The 18,872-nt window shown below is 36.7% G+C and overlaps 1 protein-coding gene across 2 annotated transcripts in view; it reads right to left on the minus strand.

Moving 5' to 3' along the window:
• Positions 1-18,872, minus strand: part of INVS (inversin) — a 93,729-nt gene that overhangs the window by 15,550 nt on the left and 59,307 nt on the right. For both annotated transcript variants that reach the window (XM_014938479.1, XM_014938480.1), the window contains 5 exons: positions 15,343-15,498; positions 13,672-13,901; positions 12,024-12,130; positions 8,518-8,730; positions 215-516 (listed from right to left, as the gene is read on the minus strand). In XM_014938479.1, coding sequence (XP_014793965.1) covers positions 215-516; positions 8,518-8,730; positions 12,024-12,130; positions 13,672-13,901; positions 15,343-15,498 — 1,008 coding nt within the window. The remainder of the gene's footprint in view (positions 1-214; positions 517-8,517; positions 8,731-12,023; positions 12,131-13,671; positions 13,902-15,342; positions 15,499-18,872) is intronic.

Consider the following 18,872-nt stretch of genomic DNA (forward strand, 5'->3'; position numbering starts at 1 on the left):
CTGTGGTTTTTAGAGACACTGTAGATACTGGTATTTTTGACTACTTAAGTTGACAGAAGACAAGCAGTAAAAGAATCTGTATCTAACTCTGTCCTCTATGAATCGCTTAACAAAAGAACAAGAAATGATAAAAGAATAAAACAGGTCATATATATAAAACACCCCCAGACACGTATAAAAAGGATAATCAGGACAATTAAAAAAGATTACAAACCTTGCCTGACTTTACGAGCTTCACTCTGAGGCTCTGCTGATAGGCAACTCTCTTTTGGTGTCCCTTTGCTGTGACAAGCTTTAGGTGAACCTCTACTGTTTTTCCCTGGCTGAACTTGGGAAGCATTGAGGGACAGAGGTCTCTTATTCTGTGTATCAATTTGTTTGTTAGGTAACTGTGGGACACTGGTTGTCTTCTCTCGATTTGCAGGATTCTGTTGTACTCGACACCTATTTTGTTCCACGTTTTGCATCCCTTTCTGCAGCTTGGCTTCTTTTCTCTTACTTTCCTCTTCACGTTTCCTGTAAGTATAGTCAATACCATTAGAATTCCAAAGACAAAATTTTGGGAGCATGTATCCAACTTGAACATGTTCCTCTCTAGAAACCTGACACTGCCACAATAAAGCCTTGATTATAACATACTTTTATTTTTTTTTAGTGAGAAAGGGAGACATACTGCATTGAAGTGTCTCAGCCTGATCCAAAATAACAACTAACTTGCAGCTACAGCCTACTGAAGGTTATAAGCCAGCTGCCCATTCAGTTTGTGGCAGTTTAAACTGATTTTAAAACACTCCTTATTGAAAACAATGAAACTTATTTTTTTAATAAATATACAAAAATTAAAAGCAGGATTTTGAAGAGGTGTCAGAAGACAAGAAATGTGATACTAATGACTATGTTTTTAATTAGTAATGAACAATGCTTTAAGATAAGTAATAGTGCAATGCACTGTAGCTGAAAATCAGAAAACTTTAATAAAAGATGTCATCTCTTTGAAAATTATTTTTCATACTTACCTGTGTTATAAATAATACAGGCAATTAAAGACCTGAATAAGTTCAAACTAGCTACTGGTACTAACTTGCTGCTATATATTTATCATTGGTAGATAATTTATTTTACATAAACAGAATATACATTACACAAATGATAAACACTGAAAACGTGAGATATGAATTAAAAACTTGTGTGCACATAGTATGCCATTACAATTATGACATTTGGTTTTCAAAAATGAAAGAAGTCATGCGTCTCTTAAATAGCGTAGATATAAAAGGAATTTGGACAAGGTCAGAAAAGGCGTGTCTGTTAAATAAAGTTATGCAGCCTGTTTTGAAATACAGTGGGATGTCATTACACTTTAGCAGAATAAAGCCAATAGCATAGAGCAACCATCACATATCTACCTACAGGTTTTATAAATCTGGTTTTATAAATTAAGCATCGGTTGTAAGCTGAAGCGACACTGTTCCTGTTGGAATGGACAGGTGGTAAATGTCGTATCATGTAGCTGCCTGCTATTTTACCTTGGTTCCAGTGCTCCGAGGCAGCGTGCAGCCTGTTGCCACATGAGCTCCCAGCACAGCACGTGGCAGGTTAGTTACGCAGCGTGCCACCCGCCGCTCCTGGGAGTCACGTCAGTGCCACTCCATGGCACTTCACTGCGAGCTGCCAGGTGGAAGCCTTAACTTTATCTGTCAGTACTATCTTATCAAGTACGCTCTGCAGAAGCAGCTGATTGAACTTTGTACCTGAAAAATTGCTAATTGGTCTAAAAAATACAATCCTGGCAGCCTGAGGTTCAGTATTCCCTCTGGCATGGAAAAAAAGTGGCTAGTTTCAAATAATATTGGCTTTCCACAAACAGACTATGTGGGGATGTCTATCTCCTGTACAATATGGATCTCACTGCCATTACTCTGCTGTTTGAGCTGATAAATCAGATCTCACTATTCACAGAATAGTCATTTTCTTTTCTGCACAAGAATCAAGCAGACTATTACCAGTATCCTCCATTCAAGGTATTAGAAAAGAAAGCATGAGAGAGGTTGTGTGATACACAATCAAGCCCAAGTGCCCTGTGCTCTTTGGAGGAGCAGATTAACTCAAAACATTAACCTCAGCAACATACCAGTTGTTAAGTTATTGAAATGACACAGGACTACAAGTGGAGAAGAAGTAAAAGGGGATATTTTTTCTAAAAGGTCTTGTTTGTGTGCTAATTTTTCTGCTGAAACTGATGAAATAATAAATGGAAGGGATTTCAAAGCTCCCTATTCATAGGCAATCATCCCAATTGTCACAGTAGAGCCTAATTGATTAACAGATTACTGAAGAATACTTATGAACCTCCCCTCATGGTTTATTTTATTTAGTTAGAGATACAGTTTGTTCTATGATTAACAATATTTTCGAAATTAAAATTTCCCAGTTTTACTGTTGTCTAAACTGAAAGACTAGGTTTCATGAACAAGTAAAGCCAGGAGAGAAGTTCCTAACTTAAGGATTCTCAGTCATTCTCAGGAGGTTCTGGCAACTCAGCAGGATCCAAATTTTGGCTCTAAAGTTAGAACACTACTCTGTGATAACAGAGCTGGCATGCCAAAATTTTCCACATTAATTGCAACAGAATTTTGTCCTGAATAGTCATAAATTTGTATTTCATTACAAAAGTGTGAGAATGCAAACTGAGCCTTTAGCAGATGGAAAGGAACAGTTTCAGCCTTAAGCATTTATGAAGACACAGAGATGCTTTGAATTTTTGATCCTGTCAAAATGAAACCAACCTTTCCTATTCTGTTAAGAACACTTTGCTTTTCATATCTACTCTGGGGAGGACGTTTGAAATTTAGAACAAATCCATGTGCCTGGAGAACATTTTTAAAGTTATCCTTGCAAAATAAAAAAGTGACTTAAAAAATCATAACTGACGATAACTCCAGGTATGATCCTACTGCTGCTGGAGCTTTACCTGGAGGATAAAGAGGAACTGTATTTTGTGTTGTATAAATAGCCATCTCCTGCTATACAATCTAGCATGATGTTTGGTTTTCAAAGCATGACACTGTTGAATCACAGCATGTTCAGCTTGTGATGTACTACAACCTTTTAACAGACAGTCCTTAACAAAAATGCTGAAAAGACAGTTAATTTCCATCCAGTATTCCTATGTTGGCTGGCCGTGCCAAATGTGCAGAACTGTCCATATGCCCTTACCTAATCACTTATTTCTTTTTTTTGTCCACCATTTCTCATATGTATGAATGCCATTCTGATTTCTGCTTTAGTCTTCAATGTGTTTACAAGTCTTATGCCACTTGGAAATTTAATGTTTTACTTCTGAAATGAAAATACTGCATAGTATTAGATTCAGGATGGATTTATGTGGAATTCTCATCAATATACACTTCTAGTTTAAAGTTGAACCATTAAGAACTACTCTTTGCATATGTTCTTCCAAGCAATTTTCACCCATCTAATAGCAGTCTATTTCAAGCTACACTGCCCTACTTTGCTAATGAGAAAGGCACATGAGAAAGTATGAAAACCTGAGGCAAGTCCAAATGACAGCTACTGTTCCTCCATGGCCACAAAACTTGTTATTCTGTCACAAAAGAAAATGACTTGGTTTGATATAATTTGTTCTTAGCAAATTCAGACCAGCCATTATTTCTTGCTTTGTTATTTTCCATATACATAAAAGTTAGATCACTCATTCCATGATAAGAAAGGTATGGAGTGACTGTAATGAATCCAGTGAAAGACCATGAAGAAGCTTAAGGGAGTGGAGCATCTTTCACATGAGAAGAGGCTGAGACAGCTGGGACTATTCAGCCTGGTCAAGAGAAGTCTCAGGGGAAAATCTCACCTATGTCTATAAACACCTGATGGGAGGGAATTAAGAAGATGGAGCCAGACTGTTGTCAGTAGCACCCCTTAACATGACAGCAGGCAATAAGCGTAAATTAAAACTCACAAAATTCTATCTGAAAACAAGAAAACACTTCTTTACTGAGGGTGGTCAAACACTGGAAAAAGTTGCCCAGAGAGGTTGTGGAGTCTCCGTTTGCATAGATACTGAAAACCTGACTGGACATGGTCCTGGGCAAGCTGCTGCAGCTGACCCTGTTTGAGCAGGGACAAGGACGGATGAGGTGATCTCAAGAAGTCCTTTACAACCTCAACAATTCTGTTGCTCTTGGGACTGAAGTGTCACAGCTCTAGAGGTTCCTCTTATTCCCCTTTGAGAAAGCAGAAACTGTGCTCATTTCATGAATTCTCCAATTCCACCAGTCCTCCTAAACTTTTTAAGGGTAACCATTTTAAGATTAGATCTTCCAGTTTCCTATGGATAAGTTTTATCAGGCTAAACTTATCTGAAAGCACCTCACTTACCCAATTACTCTCCAAACTATTGTTTCAGTATTCAGTAGCCTGCATTTTGCTGTCCTTTGTTACTAGTGTGAATTCCATTTGCTACTGGACATCATTTGACATTTAAGGAAGACTGAAGCAAAAAAATAGACCTAGAATACTTCAGTCTTCTTAGCATAACCTGTGGACCAACTCTTTTTTTGCTCTTCCTTTAACAATGTGTATGTTTACAATGATTTATTGTAATACCTCTTATCCCTTGCTAGTTTTGTTCTTATTTTGCACCTCAAACTGTTGAATTTTATCATTATGTGTTACTATTACCCTCAATGTTAGTAATTGCACTACATTTCCACTGTATTCTTTCCCTTTTCAGGTTGCTGAAGAGCTCATTATTTTCTCTCTTGCTATACTTCCTATCTATTCTCAGCATGCAGACCTTACCACCAGTTTTTTTTGAAGAACCTCATAATCTACCTGTACTCTCTTGCTGCTAGAACATTTTTCTCAATCTATTGAAGGCTATTTAATTGAACATTTTCATTTTCTTGCTGTTCTTCTCTTCCTAAATATCATGAGTAAGTTACTCTTACTCACTTTCATCCATTTCCCTTTCATATCCACATTCTCAATCAGTTCCCTCCAACTAGTCAGAATGAAGTAGAAGATTTAGTAAAAACAGAAGTACGGATTCAGGAATCTATCCTGAGAAATTCAAAAAGAAAGTTAGCAAGTGATTAATGAGTTCTGCAACCCTTTAAAAAAACCAATATATTGGACATCAGTTTCCTCTGAAAATGCTTTAAACCCTTAAATATTCTATTACTAAAGACCTGGGTATGTAAAAAGTAAAATAAAAGCCTCTTTGTGAAAAAGTTTTAAATGTTCATCATTTTACCTGTATGTAGTCTGACTGTTTTTTGATTGCTTCCTTCCCTGATTGCCTCTGTGCTACTCTCCTAAAGCACTGCTTCCCTCCTGCTAGGTTCTCCATCCCACCTATTAATAACCAGTTACTTTCACTCCCACTAAAGAAAAACACCTATAGTGCTACATTTATGCCTGTTAAAATGTTTAATGCTTGTACACGCCCTCTCCCAAAAGATCATAGGATCATAAGGTAAAACGTATTGGAATCATAGAATGGTTTGGGTTGGAAGGGACCTCAAAGATCATCGAGTTCCAACCCCCCTGCCATGGGCAGGGACACCTCCCACTAGAGCAGGTTGCTCAAGGCCACATCCAACCTGGCCTTGAACACTTCCAGGGATGGGGCATCCACAACTTCCCTGGGCAACCTGTTCCAGTGTCTCACCACCCTCATAGTAAAAAATTTCTTCCTGAGATCTAATCTGAAGGGTTCTCAGAAGTCATCAAGGCCAATGTTCTGATCAAAAAAGGCCCAACCATGAGGTCAGACTGGGTTGCTCAGGGTTTTATGCAGTTGGGTCTTGAAAACCTTCAAGGACAGAGATCGAACAACTCTCCAGTCAAAATATCTCATTTCAAATTATGACTGTTACAAGTTTCCCAGGGACCAAAGTGAGGCCAACCATTCTGCAGTTCCCCAGATTGTTCTTTTGCTCTTTTTGAGGTTGGGTGCAACATTTGCTTTCCTCCTTGTTGGGGACCTTCCTTGACCTCTGTGACCTTCATAAAGATATCAGAAAGTGGCCTTTTAAGGACACCGGTTAGTTGTCTTGGCACCTTTGGTACTTCTGCCACACCTGTGTCTGTTGTCACTAAATCACTCACACCATTCAGCAACAGGCCCATGTTTTCCTTACTCAGCCTTTTACTATAAATGTGGAAGCAGAAGCTCAACTCATTACGTTTCACATCCCTTGCAAACCTCAACTCCATTTGAATTTTGGCTGGTTTGACACCATCCCTACATTACCAAGCTATGGTTTTAAACCATAGCAGCCCATCCCTGCTTCCACATCCTGTACACTTCCTTTTTGTGTTTGAGCTCTGTCACGGCTTCCCTGCTTAGCCAAATTGGTCTCCTGATGTGTCTCTTTGCCTAATGACATAACAGCGCGCGTGTTGTTTTGGCCTGCATCAATCCTCGTTTTATAAATTACCATTTCTTTGATATAGGTTTGTTCAATATGTGAGAATACGTTTGTATAGAAATATTTCACAGGCATTGAATACAGTGAATGTAACTTTATCAGAAAATACTACAGGTATGAGATGTTGGTTGACTTTTTGTAAAAGAAAAAAACCCCACTAATTAAAAACATGCAGACTTAGGAATGATTTATATTAGTGAGACAGTCTAAAGTAACATATTACAAAGCAAGTTTTAAATACTAACACCAAAATATATGGGGGGTGGAGTTTCAATCTAGGAGTTCACCATCATTCTGGATTCCTACATAATGTATATTTTCATCTGGAGAGCGGATTTTTGAACATCAGTAGGAATATTGGTTTTTTGTATGTAGCAACACCCTGGCCAATTTTAGCTGTGGAATGCACAGATGGGTACGCAAAACGATGACAACATAATGTCCCCTCCAGTTTATTACAGATCATAAAATTGCAATTAAATAAAATTTGTTATGTGACAACTTGATTTGCTTGTACACTCCAATTGTATTTTAATTCTGTTTTTATGGTATTTGGTACACAAACTTTGTTTCTATTGTTTTCAAACAAATCAACAGCAGCTTAGTAAGTTTCAGAAAGTACATCAGAAACTCACAAAGGAAAACAATGATAACCCCCCCACAAATTTCCATGAGGCAATACTTTTTTATTCAATCTTCTAGATGGGGTATCACAGATTCTTCTAAAAATGACTGTCATCACAAAGAATAAAATTACCTCCTTTGCTGAAGTCAGTTGTGACCACACAGCAAGAAGCAGATTTCTCCAAATTAAAAAGAAATACATAAGATATTCAGGACATTTTCAGAGGCAGCTTCTCCATGCATGGGTTTGCTCCTACTGACTTCAGCAGAAAAGGCTAACAGTAGGAGAGCTGCTTATTACAACTTTAGGATCTAAAGATGTGAGCAAGAGATTAGTTATCTGATATTTCTATCTTTGGTTCTCACAGGGAAATTGTAATTATTCACCAATAGAGTAGTAGCAGCATTCAAACCCAATGAAGGTCAGACTGGCCAGTTAAGTAGAACATCAAACTACCAACTGCGAAATAGAGCAGAGGGCAGCTGACTTTGTTTGTGATACACGGAATCAACAAAAATACCTCTAGGTGCAATAATTATGTTGTATGTTCAATGATATAGCCTCTCTTTACAGAAATAATACTACAGAAATCATGCAGAAATCTTCCAGACTGTTATGCTTTTTTCATTAGATTTCTTCAAGAGAAACCAGGTGCTAATTTGTTCTTCTTCATATTATGAATCTTAAGTATAAAGCCCAAGCGAAGCATTTTGATAATCATTTACGTACCTTCTGATTCTAGAATTTCACCACTTTGCTACCATTACCTCATTTAAATAGGGTAGAAACTCAGTCAGAACCTACACATTTTACAAATAACTATTTGAATTGCACATGTTAATTATCTATAATCTAATATAATGATTTCAAGGTAACTCTCTAATTCAAGAGCAGAAAATGTAAGCACAGAGAATGATACTGCCAAGACAGAAGTTGCAAATAAAATCCAGGAGTTCCATTTGCTAGAAAAGCACAACCTTCTCTGTGAAACAGTAAGTTAAGGCTTTTCCTGTTTGTTGGTTTTTTTTCTTCATCTACTTACTAATTTATTTTCAAAACTAATATCAAAGAGTTGATAGGTCAATAATTTACAGTGATGAATGTAGTGCTTTTCAAAACACTATTCAAAGCCTTTTTATCATCATAGAGAATATCAGGTAAAGACTCATGGATGCTAATGTGCTACTTTCTCAGCTTTTGGTATTTTGCCTCATTCTTGTGTATTATATAAAGCTTGTTATTTAATTTGGGATTATCTGGAAAATAATTTCCATCTACAGGTGTATGGAAAAAAATCCATTATATGCTTCCCACAGTTTCAGGAATTTTACTAAGAGGAACAATAAGTGATGATGAGCAACAGATAAAATCATACATTGATATATACAAACCTATGACAAATGCCTATTTGCTGGAGCATATTTCAAGTCTCAGACTTACTTGGCAGCAGCATCTTTTCTCAGCTGTTCATGTTTCATTAAAAGATTCTTCCTCTCTTGAAAAGCCTTTCTAACTTTGTATCCTTTGTAGACAGCCTGAATTTTGAAAGCAGCAATGTCCTGTATGGCAGCTATAGACAGAGCCCCATGTTCTAACATGAACTGAATTACTTCATGGTGTTCACCAAGCAAGGCATAATCAAGCGGAGTGTATCTAAAAAACAAAACAAAACATCAAACCCACAATAACTATCACAGAACAAGAATTCTAACCGTAATGTGCATTTTCTTCATCCTCATTTCATAACAAGGCAGCTTCTAGTATGAAGACTGATTAAACGCTCTTTTCAGTAGGCTGTTTCACTAATTTTTTAATATTAGTTTCCTGTCTTACTCATTCTACAAACTGTGATGATGTTTAAGGCTTATTTCAGTCTCCTAATATAAGGGAGATAGGGGCAGACTATATGAATTGTTGGACCAAAATCCTCCAAAACCATATCCATAGAATTAATTGCTTAAGGCAAGGAATCTTAAAAAGGTGTTATTGAGGTTCTCATATACAAATATCATCTAAATAAAAAGCAAATTAAAATATTTTTTGTGTCATTTCCATATGAAGTTCTAGATATTCACTGTCAAACCTGGTTTTGCTTCTATAACAATGACTGAGGACTGACCAAGCAGCAGGATTATACCTGCATCAAAGGAGAACTTTTTTTTTTTTAAATGACTAGGAAGACTTAAGTCTGTTTTCAAGTGGACACAGGTGCTAAAAATATTAAATGGCTTTGCTTTTTAATGGTGTTAAGATACCTAAGCACTTTTAAAAATAATTCCCAAAATTCCCACTGTCAACACAGGAGCAAAATGTACATACCTCCCTCGCCAACGCTAAAACATTAGGCAAAGACATCTAGTGACAGAAAATTATCAGTCACAAACCATAGTTAAGACCATACAATACAAGACTATCAAATAGCAAGTGTCAATGCATGCGATTGTGAAAATTAGGGCTCTTTTTGATGGTAACTTGCTAGGACGCAATGCTGGTAAGCAAAGCAAAACAGACAGAAAGCACAATTGGACTTGTCACGCAGCAATGATTTGATGGAAGGATTAACAGTACCTGAACTGAAGTGTCTGCAGGAATAAAGACAATGACATAACATGAAAATTTGTGTGTCAAGGTGTGTTGCTGATAGCATTTAAAGAGATACAGATTTTTGATAAGCCAGGAACAGGAACTCCAGAAGGTACCTCATTTCAGAAAAACACATTTTTAAAGTATACCTAGTTTCGAATATATTCATTAATAGGTACAAAAGATACTAAAGTAAACTTTATGCTACTAGCATGTATGTACCAAGACAATGTATTATATTATGGACCCCTGTCTCGAAGACCCATATTCTTAAATGTGGACTCTCTAACTCCATTAGAGCTACATTTGAAAGTAAAGAAAACCACTCAAATCAAACCTGAATAGGACTTGGTATGAGAGGGCACTACCCATTCAAGGCTGCTCACATACACTCCTCACAACCAGCCATTACTCTGTTGTGTCAGTTCAAAGCCTCTTATAAATTTTCTTTTCCACTGGTTCTCTCTAAAGCAAATAGCTTTTAAATCAAGCTGCCTTCACAGGAAAACACGCAAAGAAGACATCAGCCATCAGCTGCTATATATAATTTAGCATGAAGCTGGATAAGCAGCAGGTAGCCTGGCATCACATGAAGCACCCAGGACAACACATTAGATTACAAAATAAATTTGCAAAGAACAACAAACCCTTCACCCTCCAGACTAGCACTTCATCACATACTTGCAAGCAAGCGGGCAGCTTAAAATCCTAGATGAAATCTCAGCTCCATCTTTTCACAAACCTATTTAATTTTAAGCACTAAGTTTGAATTTTGACTACTATCTCACATTGCACTCTAAGAGAAGCAGGGAAGCTTCTTTCTATAGGTATATTGGGGAAAAAGTTACTATTTGGTGAAATTGTTACTGATTAAAAACCCATTTCATCCAATTACAGAAGAACTGTATCCATGAGGTTATTTTTACTCTCTTACAACACTCGACTTGATTTTTCCACTTTCCAAACCTTTGATCTCTTAACAATAAAATAAGGTTTTGTTGATGTTTATTAAGAGGCAAGAGTGCAATTTTTATATACTAGATATATATTTTAAGAAGAATTATATTTAAAGATTGATTCATCTAGAAACATTGGGGATCTGCTTTGTTCTGCACATAGACTAGTGCTTCAGGGCAGACATTTGGAATAGTGCTAGTCATATTTTGAGTAATCTAGGTTTATACATAAGAACATACACTAGTGCCAGAAGGGAAACAAAAATAGACACTAACTGAATGACTATAGCAAAAGCCCAGGTAAGGTCTTTTTCTGCCATTTGAGCATCATTAATACATTTCTACAAAGTAAGGAAAATAGCAGACTCCTTTCTGGCAAAATAGCGGCTTTTAATCTTACTTATTAAGAGTAATTTAATTACAACTGTTTATTTAATTTTCTGTCAAAAATTACTAAAGAAAGCATTGGTACTACTTAATTAGGAACTACTTATACTTTCATTTGTGTTTCTCAATAAAAAATAAGAACCAAAAAGGAAGAGAGATCTGAGTGGTTTAGAGCAGAGAACAAAAGATAAATGATGGAAGAAGAAAGCAATTAAAAACTGGGATAAGTATGGAAGTTTCAAATTTAGCACTAAAAATATAGGGTTTTGAAGCACTTAAGTTATTTAAAATGTTGAAATATTCAAATTTATATGGCATACTGAACATAATTTTATTTGTAATTATGAGGAGGTCATCTACTCTAAAAAAGACATTATAGATTTGTGCTAATAGTAATTATCTCCACAGTCAGATGACTAGTTTGAACTCCACAACCCATATGACTTTTAAAAAACTATTATTTATATGTCAATGAAGGACAAAGAAAAGAGATGCAAATTTACTGTCTCTTTATGATTATAGAAGGATTTTTTTTTTAAACTAGGCCTTTAGAATACAGTTAACCACCAGGTAATTTGTAATTGCTATTTTAAAACACAGCATTACATTTCTCCTGTTTTCTTTCTTCTCACTGTAGTCCTAGCAAATAGAAACGAAAAATTCCAGTCTACTCCAACAGCAGCAGAAATTCCTTTTTATCCTTTGTCCATACATATCCACTGTCAACTTCACATAAATGAAAAAGATCTTTAAAATTTCAAACAGGAATAGAATGAGTAAATACGTGCAGAAATCTCTGTAAGTTCAAGGTTCAAAAGTATAAACAATTGAAGTTGCAATGTCTTACTTAAAGAACACATTTTTCACATTCGAAAAGCTGCTTACAATGAAGCCCAAGATTAAAGCACTCCTTTTAGATACAAGATCACAATTCTCTGGCAATATCTGAATGCTTAACATTTAAAGCGGTAGGTAGCACTTTTGCTAAATTACAAAATAATGCATTCAGACAAGCAATACCTCTCCTCGCTGTTCTCCATATGATTAGGGAAAGCATCAAAACCAAGCAGCAACTTAATAGCATCAAGGTAGCCATTGTTACAGAGCCAGTGCAAAGCAGTTCTTCCCTGTAAACAATAGAACAGAACAAAAGTAAATATTATCCCCAAACTCTATCATGGCACAAGAAAAGTTGTAAATCATACTGTAATTCAATGCTTTCCTGGACATGAAGGACAAACTAATTCTTCTAAATAACTTCCTTGCTCAAATAAAAGAATACAGCACTTAAAAATGAAGAAACTTTTTTTTTTTTGAAAACAAAATTGCAACACTAGTGTTTTTCCACCTAAAGCAGATGAAAAACAGCATTAGGAGACTAGGTCTACAGTTGCTTTCTTTGCAACTATGCCACGCAGGTTTAAAGAAGCTCTCATCAACATGTTTTCATGGCTGCTCCGAAACACCATGAATTCTGTGTAATTCAATAATCAGATGAAGTTTGAGGAAAGCTTATCAGGCCAGGCAAACAAATGAAGACTCCAGCTCTGCTTTCGAAATGAGCTTGAGTTCAGAAGTCTAGTTTCTCTCACATGAAGCCGAAGTCCAACTCTCAAGCTGCACTCTATACACAGCCAGCTCACATGTGACCACTCTTGGGACTGGGATCACTGAACCACAGTCCGTGGTTCAGTTAATAGTTCAAGTTAAGTTAATATCAACCAAACATAAGAATTTCACTTCACTTCTAGGCCATGCCTCCTGTCTGCATCTTGCTTTTCTGAACTCCACATGTAGGAAATACCTAGAAGGCTGAGTACCACAGAAAAACACAAAGACATTCTGAGTTTGGTGGTAGCAAGCTGCTTCCTCAGCTCCAGGGGCTGAAGAGCATTGCAGCGTCTCTGTGTGGAATAGGTGGAGCTGATGTCTTCAGCTGTACTGCAGCTGATTCCATACACAGAGCTGGTAGCAGGTTGGAAAATCTCCCCAGCATGCTCTGCAGAACTCATAATGAGAACCACTTCCATTACCTGGAATTATCCATGCTCTACAATGAATAGCTATGGAAAAGTTTAACAAATTGGGTGAAATTCTTTTGACTGATGAAGTTCTACTGACTTCTAAGAAATTATGTCATATAACAAAGAAATCTGTTATATGTTGCACAATTATTCTGGCTCCTAATTTCACTTACTGCTTGAATAATGGCACAAAAGAACACACAAACTAGTTAGTGTTCTTTTATTTTCACCCAGAAGAGTGACACATTTGTGGATATTTATGTGGATAAGTAATTGAAGCAGTTCTTGGGCAATCTCACTTGAAATATCTTACTTGCTCTATCTCTATGCTAAAGAAACACATTACAGACTATAAAACAGTTAATAAGGAATGATAGAAGTTAAGAAATCAAAGTATTAATGACTCCTCATAAGATCACACTTTGACAAGGAAAAGTCAAAAGTGATATGGAAAACCACAAATCTTTAATTCATATTACTTTTCATTCAAGATTTCATTCAATAGGGAAAATTATGTTGTGATAAACAGCAGCAAAGGTGCTTCTCTATGTCCGAGAAAAGAAAATGACCTTGAAGAAAGGGAAAATGCTTTGACTTACAATTATTCTGAAGTTAATTAAACAGCCCAGTGGAGAACAACATACCTCCTTATCCTGAATATTTGGATCTGCATTGTTTTCCAGTAACACTACCATGCAGTTAATGTAACCTCCATAAGCAGCACACTGCAGAGGTGTTCTGCCTGCATAATCCTGCACATTAGGATTGATTTTATTTTCTATCAAGATTTGGCAGACATCAGCATTGCCTCCCAGGGCTGCCCAGTGAAGGGGTGAATGGCCATCTTGGTCCACCAAATCTACTCTTGCTCCTCCTGTAACAACAAATACATTTTTAAACACAAAAAGAAAAAACTTTTGAATAAAAAGGGAAATAAAAAGAATAAATTTATGTTCAACTAGAATTATTTGGCAAACCGACAGTTCAGACAAATATTTCTGAAAGTAATTTAAACTTTGTTACTCAAATTCAAAGATCTAAGTCAAAATGGATTGGGAATGATACAGCTTCAGTGAGGGTCTGGCATCTGACTTTTTACAAGCTGGCGAATGTCCTTGCAGATGCTTTAGAATCTCCAGATTTGTCAAATGCCCTTGAAAAACCTAGCCTTTATTTGTTCCAGGCCTATTAATTTTCAGTGAAACTTCTATTTCTTAACAACAAAATCACTTTTGAAAGTTAGACTTCAGTTGAAATATCTTTTTAAATCTCTAAAGCAGACAAGACAAAATATTCACAGTGTAAGAATTACTTTTGAAATAGTTTGATTTTTTTTTTAAATTCAAGCATGCTAAGACTCTTTTATGCAGATAATTAATTTCTCTATGTGCTCTTGTAAAACGTAAAAACTCCAGACAAAAATAAAACTCCACACATATAAAAACTTGAACCAACCAGCAACAATGACTGTCTATATCATAGATTATTTAATTAAACATAACTCAGACTCTGATAACCAAGCTTCTTGCATCTACAAAAGCTAAATGGCATAGGGGGTGGTAGGAAGAACTTAACAGGAGGTTAAAATATGCCGAGCATATGGCAACTTGCAACTTGTTAGCCTGGATACTTCAAGTGTCCATAAATGGGACAGTAGTACCTCAAGTAGGAGGGAGACTGCTTCCACCTACTTAGAACTTTTCTGTGAAGCTAAAAGGACAAAATTTTGCATGTAAGCTACCACTGTTCTTTCACAATTTTACAATTATCTAGAACCGTGTAAGTTGTTAAATCTTATTTCTGTCTACAAATAAAATACTGCTTATAAAAACCAACCAGAGGGAAATATTAATCGTTTAGGATTTTTGATACTACCTTCATTAAAAAATAAAGATTCATTTAAATAGTCAAAAAGTCTTCAAAGAAGCCTAAAAATTCTTTCTCACAAAAGAGAAGAAAGCTTAATTTGGTCTTATTTACTGGAGAAAAAAAGAAAGAAAACCAATTACTTGCCAGGGTAAGAGGCGGTTTGAAAGACCAGAACATACTTGAAAAGGCTTCAGCATAAAAGAGTTATGAAAAGAAGTATCCCAATTGTGAAAGTTTTATATTTAACTCTTCTAGCCATTTTGCACAACATTCTGACATCTCTTACATTTACTAGTGCTGTTCCACAAGGGGTACTTACAGACAAAACCTGCCTTAGAGAAGTAATTTTCTACCCCAGCTCTTGCTCAGCTGTGCTGTTTATCTCCCAGTCCCACAGAAAGTAGCACCAGAACTCTGAGCAGATTTGTAAATTCATAACAGCTGACCTTTAATGAGTGTTTGTATCACTTCTTTGTGTCCCATCTCACAGGCTCGGAAAAGCGGGGTATGTTTCATCACATCCAAAGCATCTACCTGTGCGTTATGTTCCAACAGCAATTTCACTGTGCTGACATGGCCAGAAAGGGCAGCAGCATGTAACGCTAAAAGAAGAAAGTAATTGGAAAAAGAAATCACAATAACATGAGCTTTGGAGGTTCACAATTAGAACAGTCAAAATAAAAATTAATTTCAACCATTTTGGTGGAAAAAAAGTGCTTTTTGACCACAAGAAACTGAAGAATCATAACAAGTGATCACTAATCACATTATTTCCTTGCCATACAAGCAAAAGAAAAATAAGCAGAAAAACTGTTAGCCCTGAAATATGGTTTTAACTTGTACAAGTAGGAATTTTAACCTTAACACCACCAAGACTGGCTTACACTGAGGATTTGCGGAAGTTTAGCAGCTTCTGATTAACAGAAAATAACAGAATATAACTTCTGTCTCTGGTTTTGTGGCATTTCTTACATCACCCCAATGGAAATGAAACTCCAGTGCCCGGGAAAGAAAGCTTTCATTATTTCTTCAACGTTTTTCTGAAAATACCTTTTTTTTTTTTTTTCAAATAAGTGAAACTGTCTTAATTAAAACCAACTCAGAGTAAACACTCAGCTACTTTTTTTTTTAAAAATTACTTGGAGAAAATTTTACACAAAATTAGGTAGCAAGGCCATCACATCTCTCTCAGTACCTGCAGCTCACTATTTTCTTCAGAAAAGAGAAGAATATGGTGGACAGACCAGATACTGCATTTTTGTTTGTCTCATCCCTACAATTTATGAAGTTCAGTTGTATGAAAATTATGCAAAGCTGATTCTGCAGACTCCTACTCTTCCATAATTTTCTTTGCCTTCTCATCTTTGAATATAGGGAAACTTCACTGAGTCCAAACCAACAAATAACACAGAGCTACCTGAGTAAGACCTCGGAGATAAAGACATGGTGTCCTATAAACTGAAGTTGCTATCGGCTAAAACAGCATCCTGGTGGCATTGGAGCTGAGGAAAATGTTCAAATGCCAGACCAACCAGTTCAGTGTTCTTTTTGAAGGAAAACTATACATGGCAATGAGATTTCAAACCAATGAAGGACACATATATTGGTGATTTCACTTACAATTTGATTTCACAAGGTTTTGGATTATTTCCTATAGTCAGAATTGAATCAGATCATCTGTGTTCTCATACTGCCTTACATGTAGTTATTCACAGATGACAAAATCAAAGTAATTTAGAATGAAAATACAAAACAGTGCAACTCATAAATGTGCATTTAATAAAGTGAATTCATATTTCCCCATGAGATTTCACAAATATTCATCCTTGGTGAGAACTCAGTCTGCTCAAGCAAGCAAAATGCAGGGCTGTAAACAGTACCTGCATGCCTCTACTTGTTTAATGTTAAAAAAGGCAGGGTCAGGATCCAGCAGAGGCATTATACAGAAAGGCACACCACGAAGGCCAGCGTTAGAAGGAATTGCTTCTTGAACCATAGCCAGTGTATCAAAACAGACAGGCTTTTTGTATTTGCTACTGTTTACCACTGGTATCAGCTTCACACAGTTTATGAGACTAACCCAGCATAACCTGTTAAACTAAAATGCACAGATTGTTCCTACTGCATGTGAATCAAATCCAGCTGAAGTGCATTGCCTTAAAACAAATTCTCAAAATTAGTGACAGTAACTGAACTGTGATACAGACTAATGAGGCCCTTCCTATAAGAACTGGGGCCACAGCCAGAGACACTATGAGATGTGTTGCCTTAATAATTGAAATCATGCCTTTAAGATGACACTGATGTTTAACTGGTGCAGCTAAAATGCACAGGGGCACTCATCACGCTCCTGAAACACATCTGTAAGCAGCAAGATCTGCAGCACCTAGGCGAGTGGGTGGCTATTAGTAGAAATTTGACAAGAACGAGATCCCTGCCACTTCGTACATTTGGATGGGCCTGGTTTTCATGGTCTGACCTCACAGTAAACTCTAGGTTCTGTTTTTTGTACTGTACTTCTTATGAAACCAAAGGCAGTAAACCACTCCATCAGATGACACATGGGGTGTGTATAACAATACAATAGAAAAAGAGCTGCTGTGTCAGCTTGGCCGGTTCTTCCCCCCTATCACTCATTCTGACGCAGGCATCTTGTTTCGGACTTTGTGCTCAATATTTTCTTGTAAGCCAAATTTTCTGTGATGGAGTCACGGTGACTGAAGAGATTCTTCAGCCAGCTGGTCACAATAGGCCCTTTGTTCCGCCGACAGACAGAGCCCTCTCTATTGTATGCAGTGACGCAGAGCTATAAAGCTGCCCCTGTAATGCTCCTGCAGCGCTGATCTCTGAGAAGAGGGAAATTCCTTTCCCTTGGTGTCATTCTCCTACACAATACGGGAGAGTCTCGATGTTCTAGCAAAGCTGAATGGAGAGCTTGCTCTTTTTAAGCAAAAGCAAAAGGCTGCGTTAACGCAACATTATAACTGAGCTTAGCTGAGTCGGCACACAAAAGTCAGAAAAACACAACCTTGAACTCTGCTCAGCAACTGTATCCCAGGCAGGGTGGCATGTACGCTATTTTCTATTACTGCATAGTTGCCCCATCAGAATACAATGCTACTTTTCCCTCACCAAAACTTGAGAACGATTAAGAACCTTCCATAAAAAAACCCGAAAAACCAGGTCTGAAATCAGAGAGTGATTTACTGGTGGGCTTCCTGTTAAGTTCACAGCTCGCTATAATAAAGCCCATGCTACTGAACATGCTTGTACAATGGTAAAATTTGGATTGCTCGACAGCAGGCAATGAACGACGTAGTTCCCCACTGTAAGACTATTAGTGTGTTCTACACAAGTGTGGCTTCAAGTAAATGGAAAATCCATTCATTTCCCTGGACTAAAAGCCCTACAACAAAATCAAGATTAAAAGGTGATTACACATCACTGCTATGAAAGGTTTAAGACCGAAAGATAATAAACCCAACCACCTGAATTATTCAAGCATGAAACCCACACCTGAGTAATTTCAGAAACACAGGATGAGACTACTGTCTGCAAAGAAGAAAACCTTTTTAAAGGAGATTTGTACAGTGACTACAACATTACTGCACTTTAAGGTCTGAAACAAATACTGTGAGGTATTTAAAAGGGCACTGTTAGGAAGGAGCAAATATAAGTGAGACTGAGAAAAGATGAAACAAGACTAAAATGTTGGAGTATGTAGTTTGTAAAGTCATCAAACATGAATACTGAGATTTTATTTGTTGCACTATTTCTTAAACTCAAAATTTACAAACTACATAATGTGGAAAGACTGTTTTTTTGTGTGGATTTGCAAGGAAAGCAAGAATTTAGATATTTAAATAGAATTTTCTGGTAACTATATTTGGCTTTTTGTGTAAAGACCCACCCATGCAGCCAAAGGAAATACAAATTTAAATTGTTTTATATGAAAGTAATATTCATACATGCTATA

The sequence above is a fragment of the Calidris pugnax genome, unplaced genomic scaffold (assembly GCF_001431845.1).
Source record: "Calidris pugnax isolate Ruff unplaced genomic scaffold, ASM143184v1 scaffold13, whole genome shotgun sequence".
Classification (NCBI taxonomy): Eukaryota; Metazoa; Chordata; class Aves; order Charadriiformes; family Scolopacidae; genus Calidris; species Calidris pugnax.